General features: G+C 42.8%; 1 protein-coding gene across 1 annotated transcript in view; it reads left to right on the top strand.

Annotated features, from left to right (window-relative positions):
- The first annotated feature begins 4,073 nt into the window (after window positions 1-4,073).
- Window positions 4,074-9,143, top strand: part of kcnk3a (potassium channel, subfamily K, member 3a) — a 26,780-nt gene continuing 21,710 nt past the window's right edge. Inside the window, exon 1 of the mRNA XM_089022593.1 lies at window positions 4,074-4,545. Within this exon, the coding sequence (XP_088878719.1) occupies window positions 4,263-4,545 (283 nt within the window). The 5' untranslated portion in view covers window positions 4,074-4,262. The remainder of the gene's footprint in view (window positions 4,546-9,143) is intronic.

Raw genomic sequence — 9,143 nt, forward strand, 5'->3', positions numbered from 1 at the left:
TTAACAAGTTTGATTTGCTTTCGCGGGCCGAAAAAAAATGATGTGACGGGCCGGATTTGGCCCGCGGGCCTTGACTTTGACACCTGTGATCTAAATGATCATCTCTTTCCCTATGTTTGAATATAAAAATCAGCAGGAACCAAAGTGGCGAACAAAAAGATTTGTTGTATCTTCTAGACAGTAGAGACATGTCAGTCGGTCCTATTATTATTATTATTATTATTATTATTATTACATTCCTAGAGTAATAATGGCGCGTGAATCAACGTATCCACAAGGTAGCAGTGTTGCCTCAGAATCACGAAAGACCCGGTCCACCACTCACGAGTGTTTGTTTACTGAGTGATAAATGAGAAACATTTCCATAAGTGACACTACAAGAAGATGCATTTTCAGTCCTTTACTTCCAATTGTGTGATAATATGCTGCAACTCCCCTGTTTATGGAATTGTCACCATGTGGATAGTGGGCAGATTTAAACCAGACAACAGTGAGAAGAATAACAATATCGGGTGACCAGCGAGGTTGTTGACTTTAATTAGTCTCTCCCAAGAGAGAACTGGACCATCCCCGACTTCTAAATAATACACCTGATCCCGAGCCACCGAAAGGTGTGCTTAAAGAATTCATCAGCTGGCAGTTCTAGTCACCTCCTCCCCATGAGACTCAGTGTAGTCGCTTATAAATCGACCATGAATTATTTAGTCGACGTGTGACAATCCCTCAGCGTGCTGTATCGAAAGCTCCTGTCAGCTTTGGATTGGTTGACGAGCAGGATGTCATAGGGGGCTTTCACTTGCTTCCGTTGTTGTCTTTGAATAAGATTCCCTCAGAAATGTTTCCACAGCGGCACATGGAAGGGATGTGATTTGAATGTCAGCGGGAAGCCGCTGGCCGTGTTGAAGCTGAAGGGTAGCCTTCCCAGGATGCTTTGCGGTTAAGACTCATGGACGGATGAAGCCCAAGCCGGGGATTTTGATGCCTCCTGTCTCGGTGGCTTTGCCTTCAGGATGTCCTCGTACTGTATTATGTCATTACATAATGTGCGCTCCAGCTGTATTTGAGTCACATTCGAAAACAAAACCTGCGGCGCAGCAAAAAGAAACGTGACGTGTACTGGATGCATGTACAAGTCAATACGCCTTATGCCGAACAGTTCCCGGGCCTTTCCCGATGAATATTTTGACATTGTGTGACCAAAGCCACACCTTATTCATGTTCTTCAAGTACTTTCAGACTACTCCTGTCGTGCACTTGTTTTTTTTGCTACAGTAAAAGGGCGTGTGATTAATGGAGAGCTGCCACACCAAACGGCCACAGTTTCATTGTCGAGTTCTGTGCTGATTCTGCAAGTCTCTCCAAAATGGCAGGAATGAAGATCGAGGCTTTATCTCCTATCTCGAAAGCACCAGGAGGTCAGGATATGCTATTGGAAAATTCTGATGACTCAGGATCGTAAGGGTAAAAAAAAATATGGTGATGCTTGTGCTGGACCCCAAAAAATCAGGCAGGAAAAAGAAGCAGTGTGTAATTTACAAATTATATTCAATAAATTCAGCAGGACCAAATTCTCAAACAATAAAGCCATCAGAACAGAAAGGTCCAAAGTAGCAAACAAAACACAGAGTGACAGGACGAAACAGGGTGAAACAAATGATGACCCAACGTGAAATGGTCGTGCCAGGAGTCCTTTTAACTGCCACTGATTAAAATGACCAATGCCTGTGCAGGCCTACAGTTGGTTGCAAACCAAAACGTGACAAGGCCAAGTGCGGGTTGTTTGGTTCAGAGTTAATGCATTGGGGGTCTGATAGAGAATAGACAGAATAAACGTTTCATGCTGTTGTATGCTTAGTTGGCTGAACATAAGGCCCACAATGGAACCACAGAAAACCCCTAGGGTCAACCTGAGTTGAACAGACACAGCCTGTTAAAATGTCATCCTCAAGGTAGGAGATCTGACCTTGGGCGGAATTTAGGACTTTGTAAAGTCTTTCGCAGGAAGAGCTCATTAGCCAGGTTACAAATCTATCAGTTTATGGAAAGACAACCCATTAAAATGTCTATGTTCTGTTGGTTTATGGATGTTGGTGCTTGTACCATGGGACAATCAGGGGCATGGTATTCAAATCAAGAATACTGTACTGTATTTTACTAATGCATGACTTTAATTTGCATATACTGTCAATAAATAGCTTGGCAAAGGGCTGTGGGGGTTGAGAGTTGGTCAAAGAAGCGCACACTCTGACGTGGTCTGCGTGATATGTCGCATGCAGCCCCCACCGCAGTCGCTGTAGAAACAGAATAGCGTGCATTCAAACGGTACTGTTGTTCATGCAGAAATTAGCCAAGATAAGCGAGCTAATTAAGACATCTTATAACTGTCCGTGTAGCTCACCGGCGATGTTCAGTTCTTGTTCATTTAATCACCACTGTCTAGCACAGCTGTTTCGTAAGGTTTGACGCCTCATTTGCACATCAGGAGTTGAAGGGAGAGCCGGTATGATTGGATCGAGAACCTTTGCTCGGCAACCGGGAGGATTTCAAAGCTTCCGTTGTGATCAAAGTGTCATGGATTAAGCAATGTATTGATTGGGCGGGTGCCTACGGGATTCCGGGATGTGATTGGATGATTTAGGCGGAGCTCAGTCACAGCTGACTTGACTGACCTGGTTGTTGAAGCCGGAGCTATTTCGGGCATGGCTCCTGATTTATAACGTCATGGTGTATGGAACAATATGAAAATCTTGATGGGAATTTATATATTTTTTAACTCATTCACTGCCATTGAAATATGACGTGGAGTGCCATTCCTGAATTGGTTCGGGTTTTGGTTGTTCTTGCGGGCGTGCCGATAAAGCGCTGGTCAGACCTCTGGCAATGTTTTTCCCTTCTACAAGGGGGTATTATTCGTCTTTTGTCCATGTTAGTGCTTTTTTACACACACACACACACACACACACACACACACACACACACACACACACACACACACACACACACACACACACACACACACACACACACACACACACACACACACACACACACACACACACACACACACATGTTTTTCCCTTACACAACAGGGCAGAATTTTCCTTTTTTCCATGTTAGCGCTTTGTTGAAGCTTCAGCTGTTGTTATATAAATCAATATGTAGGTATTGTGTTGTATTTTGTACAGCCGCCCCCATTTCGAGCTCAGATAACTCCAGACCTCTGTAACTTATTGACTCTTTTTCTGATGAAAGAAAAGAGTCTATGGTGTCTTACGCTGAATTGAATGTGTCTGCAGTTCTAAAACCCAATATTATGTGGGCCCTGCAATTTGAGAATGACAAAAACCCTGGCACAGGAGTGGACACATTTTTGCACATTGTCTGGCAGTGAATGAGTTTTAACTCCCATTATTTCCCTAATTTCCGTAACTTCAACAGATTTCTATTTAGACTAACTTAGTGATATAGTATATTTATTGACGTAAGTAACGTAAAAGTTTGTTTTAGGGAGCATTCATGTGTCATTTTCAGCTCAACAATAACACAACAACCCTTCAATGAATGATCATTTCAAAACTGCACAAATGCCCTCACGTGTGAGTAAGGAGAGCTTTTCCAGCAGTCTATCTTTGTTTAAACAATGGCATAAATGAAAACAAAACACAACAGTGCCTACTTTTTGTCTGAAAAATAGCCAACTTGAACTGATTTTGGACACATTTTGTGAAATGTACTACCGCCGTCTAGTGGCCTATTTCCAGAAGCTCACTCTTATGTCGAATATTTGCTCATAACTCAAAGCAAACTTATAGTGAAAAAAATGACCAGGTGATATGCAAAGCTTGCAAAGTGGACAAGTTATATATTGAAGGTATAGTGTACTCAAGTAAAATGTTACTTTGTTACTCTGCACCACTGGTCTTTAAGGGAGGCTAATTTTGCGAAAGACTAATTTAAAAATAACAATCTCACCAAGCGCATCCTGTATTTGAAAGGAGTGTTACTTGCCTTTCTGGTCACATGTGCCACAGGGAGGTGGGGGCCATGCGCGAAAGGGGGTGGGGAGTACAGTACGCGGAGGCAGGGCCCAGATGCAAGGTGCGGTGGGTGGGGTAGTGCTGAACGGACAGCTCCCGGCTCCTAAAGTACAAGACGGAGCTCCCCTCCGACGCCAGAAGAGCAGCACAGCCATGAACCAGCCCAGCTCGCCGTCCTCCAGACCCTCGCTCGCTCTCGGCCAGTCTCCCTGACACGCAGCAGGCATGAAGAGGCAAAACGTGCGGACCCTGGCCCTCATCGTCTGCACCTTCACCTACCTGATGGTGGGCGCGGCCATTTTCGACGCGCTGGAGTCGCAGACGGAGACGAGCCAGAGGCGAGAGGTGGCCCTGCGCCGGGCTGAGTTGCTTCACACCTTTAACCTCTCCGCGGTGGACTTTGACATGCTGGAAAAGGTGGTGCTGCAACTTAAGCCGCACAAAGCCGGCGTGCAGTGGAAATTTGCCGGCTCCTTTTATTTTGCCATCACTGTGATCACAACCATCGGTAAGTACAGTGTTTTTCGTTATTGTTTGTTTTTTGGGTGGTGGTTTGGTGAAACGCACTGCAAACTCTTGAAATGAACAGGACGCACTACAGGTGTCCACTTACGGCATATCACGTGACCAAAAATGCAGCGTTAGTTATGTTATTTTGATCCAAAAAGAATATGGGTCTGTGAAACAACAGTAATCATTCTAATAATAATAACATGGATACCCAAATTAATACATTCATAAAAAGGCTTGACATACTGTACATACTTTTTCTTAGTTGGGAAGATGTTTGAACATCTTTATCCTATGTCTTATGCTGTAATGTGCTTAATGGTGTCAAACATTTTTGGGGGGTCTGTTTGACTAGAGTTGCTTAAATCAGTCCCCTAATAGTACCAATGTTAAAATGTGTGCGTCAAACTGGTGATATGTGTGTGTCTGTCTGTCAATAGGTTGAAGTAAAAAAAATACATACACTGTATATGATATATATGTGTGTGTGTGTGTGTGTGTGTGTGTGTGTGTGTGTGTGTGTGTGTGTGTGTGTGTGTGTGTGTGTGTGTGTGTGTGTGTGTGTGTGTGTCCAAAAAGCACTAACATGGACAAAAGACAAATAATACCCCCTTGTAGAAAGGAAAAACATTGCCAGAGGTCTGACCCGCGCTTTATCGGCACCCTAGCAAGAATAACCGAAACCCGAACAAATTCAGGAATCGTACTGACGTCATGCTTTTCAATTCTTGAATAAATTTGGGAATGGCAGTGAATGAGTTAATCTGTAACTACAGAGAACAAAATTTAAATTGTCATTGTTCTTGAAGTGAAAATGATTTCAAGCCTTTTTTAGGCAGTTTTATTTTGGTGGCAAGTTGGGCAATATGACTTGTATATTGTTTTGGGTTCATTTTCATAAAAAAAGCTCGTCATTTATTCACTCCTGTGTTGCATGTTATGACTTTTATGGAAAATACTGATTTCTCTGTTTTTAATATTAAAATTGCTAAAAAAAACAATATGTATGACATGTATTCACGGCACAGCAATCACCAAAGCTGCAAAGCCATCCCTGAAAAAAAAAGATCAAAAATGGGGTCATTATACAATTACACAATTCACAGTAACGGGTGCACAATGAAATATGCTCAAACTCCAGCACAGCCTTGCAAATATGTTGCGTCTGGCCTCACAAAAACATAAAAAACAAGCGGGGAGGACACCTTTATAAATAGACAACCTTGTTCCACCTCAGAGCTCGGCGTACAGTGATACCTCGGTTTACAAACCCCTTGGCTTACGAACCCCTTGGCTTACGAACTTTTCGGTTTACGAATGTTACATTTATGAAAATTTTACCTTGACATACAAACTTTTTTCGTACACAGAGCTGCCTCAATGAGTGATGTCGTTTGCGAACGAGCCCGTTTTTCTAGCAACAAAATGGCAGCCGACTATTTTTGTCCTCTATTCCCCGCCCCCGGTCTTCGGTCCACGTGATTGGTCAAGAACGCAGCAGTGAGGGGGGTGGTTTGAACATTAAAGAGACAGGCAGATGACAGTGAGAGAGTTTCAACTTTGATAGTCCAAAGGCAGAGTGTAGACTGCAAGGTTAAAATATCCCATCAATCAGGCTCCACAAACAAGCCGCACAAGCCATCTGTACACTTGATGCAAAAAGCTATGAGCCCAGCCAAACAGAACACAATTGATGAGGAACTAGATACAATTACCACAGAGAAATCACCTACAAGGGATCATTCATCAAGATGGTGAAAGAAGAAGGCTACGTTCCTTATCAAGTGTTTAATGCTGATGAAACTGGCCACTCCATTCCATCAAGCCATCAATGACCATCACAAAGGTAAATAAAACGACTTTATTATACAGTTTAGTATACAGTACAGTTTATTTCTTTAATCATAATAGTATAGCACATTTATTATACATAAAATAAGGTATCTTTTGTGTAGTTTTAAGGCTGAGAAAATTCGAAAGTAGAAAATTATGTTTTATAGGGACTTGGGAACGGATTATTCTCATTTTAATGGTTTCCCATGGGAAATTAATTTTCGGGATACACACTTTTCGCCGGACACACCCTGTCTGGGAACCAATTAAGTTCGTAAGCCAAGGTATCACTGTATTTGGATGAATTACAGCACCAAAGTACAAAATGTCATGCGGCTCCTCAATGCCTTCTTCAAATACAAACACTCCCGGATTAGAAGATGCTGAAAATATTTAAATTTTATGTCGCGGAAACAATCCTCCCCTTTTAAAGGTTTTGTTTGCCGTTACATCATCGTGCTTGTGCGCTTCATCTTTAATCTTCAGTATCGCCTTACCCACGTCAAGTGCTCTTGTGTTTAAGGCGGCGAGTCAGGGCTGACCTGTGGCTTGTAACTTAATCAGACTCGGGCGGCTAATTGCATACAATCCTGTAACTGTGAACCCCTGCGGCAGCTGCAAACACACGCGGCGATTGGTGTTCCGAGTCGCCATTTCGTATTAATGAGAACATCAGACTGCTCCTTTGGCTTGGTGGCTCCTGATTTTGACGCTGTACTCAATGCACTCGCTTAAAATCAAACCAGACTGTCAAATTGGTCATGTTTAACTCATTCACTGCCAGATGATGTGCAAAAATGTGTCCACTCCAGTGCCAGGGTTTTTGTCATTTTCACTCAAATTTCAGGACCCACTAAATATTGAGTTTTAGGACTTTATACACATTCAATGAATGAATGAAATGCTGTGCTTTTGTCCCTTGCTAGCTGCTTTTCGTTAATCCAAATCAACAGCAGTTTTTCAACCTCTTCTATTGCCTGAGACCGTTGCTTAGACAACACAGAAACACCCATAGCCACACATAGCAATGGCCGATTTAGCACACTGGTACAGGGATGCTAAGTCACACAAACGCACACCTCGTTGGTGTTTTTCATTCATCTCCTTCTTCTGCTCGACCGTAATTTTATTTTGTGTCCTCTTTGGCTGAACACTAGCCTGTGGTGGGGTCTTTTTCGGTCCCATTATAGCAAAAGTATCCTTGATAACAAACCACGTACGTATGCACTCAAAGGAAGGTGTGATGAAAACTAGTCCGCCAGCCACCGTGGCGCTGTTCAACCGTGTGGTTTGGTGTTCTTCCACCAAAAACTAGTCCGCCAGCCATCGTGGCGTTCCGTGTGGTTTGGTTCGTTTGACGAAAACTAGTTCGTATGCCAAGATAATATTCACGCGAATGTAATTTTTAGAAGGGAAAACGTCCATAAGCTAAAGCGTTCATTAACTGAGGTATCACTGTATCTAAAAATAGTACCTGACTGTCCATGGGATATTCTTTCAAGTTATAATAACGGTTCTATTGCAAATGAGCTCTCACACATTCGTCGTTATGAAATCACGGGTGTGCCGCTGTCCTGCAAACTACTGCTAATGAGGCAGCGTCTCCATTTGTGTTCGTAATCCCTAAAAAAAAGATCCAACGACGATTGGGATCTCTTCTGACTTAGCATCAGCAAGGAGGAGAGAACAAGCTCTAATCAGTCATCACTTTCCTGGTATCCGTTTACATGCAATGGCCACGCGAGGAGGAAACCAAATGAGTTATGCTGTTAAGATCCCCGCAGATGGGGGATCATGTGTCGGGGAAAGGATGCGGGATTTAAAAAAAAATGGAGGCTTTGGGGGATTCACCCGTGTAAGGAAACCGGCGGGGGCACGTGTCGCATATGCGACCACACACGAAGGTCAGGCAGACCGTTAGAGGACAAAGATGAGGAGGAACTTTTGGTTGGTTCACGTCCTCTGGCTGTTATCTGATGTACACTAAAGCCGTCAGATAAAAAAAAAAAAAAACATGAGAAGTGCTGGTGTGATTTGGATGTGGCTGCTGTTCAGGCAGTTTTGGGCACGTTTGACTGATTTTGAATGACAACGCTGTAAACAAGGGAAGGCATTGGTGGCCTGCGCAAAAAAAAATGTACAAAGGACGTTTTATCTCATTCACTGCCAGACAATGTGCAAAAATGTGCCCACTCCAGTGCCAGGGTTTTTGTCATCGCCACTCGAATTCCAGAACCCACAGAATATTGAGTTTTATGACTACATAAACATTCAATGCGGAAGAGTGGTGTTATGCACATGCAAGTATGTGAACACAAAAAAAACTGTTCAACGCAAAAACTGCAAGATACAGTACAGCATGGTTGTCAAAGTCTAGGCCCGGGGGCCAAATCTGGGCCGCTATATCATGGGCAAAAGAAAATCAAACTTATATTTTAGGACTACATAAACATTCAATTCAGTGTAAGAAACCTTAGACCAGGGGTGTCAAAGTCATTTTTTGCCGCGGGCCACATTGTAGTTATGGTTTCCTCTCGAGGGCCGTCATGAATTTGGGGAACCCATTAGAATGTTTAAATCCCTTCAAATATTACATATAGAGCACACAGCAAATTAATGAATAACTCGTTTTCAAATCTGAAGTCAAGAATAATGACTTTTACTGTGGTTGACATCCAAAAATATGAAATTTTGGCTCAGATTTTAGCAATCATCATGGAATTTAACAAGTTTGATTTGCTTTCACGGGCCGAAAAAAATGAT

The sequence above is a fragment of the Hippocampus bargibanti genome, linkage group LG19 (genome assembly GCF_051943395.1).
Source record: "Hippocampus bargibanti isolate YZ-2025 linkage group LG19, ASM5194339v1, whole genome shotgun sequence".
In the NCBI taxonomy this organism is placed as follows: Eukaryota; Metazoa; Chordata; class Actinopteri; order Syngnathiformes; family Syngnathidae; genus Hippocampus; species Hippocampus bargibanti.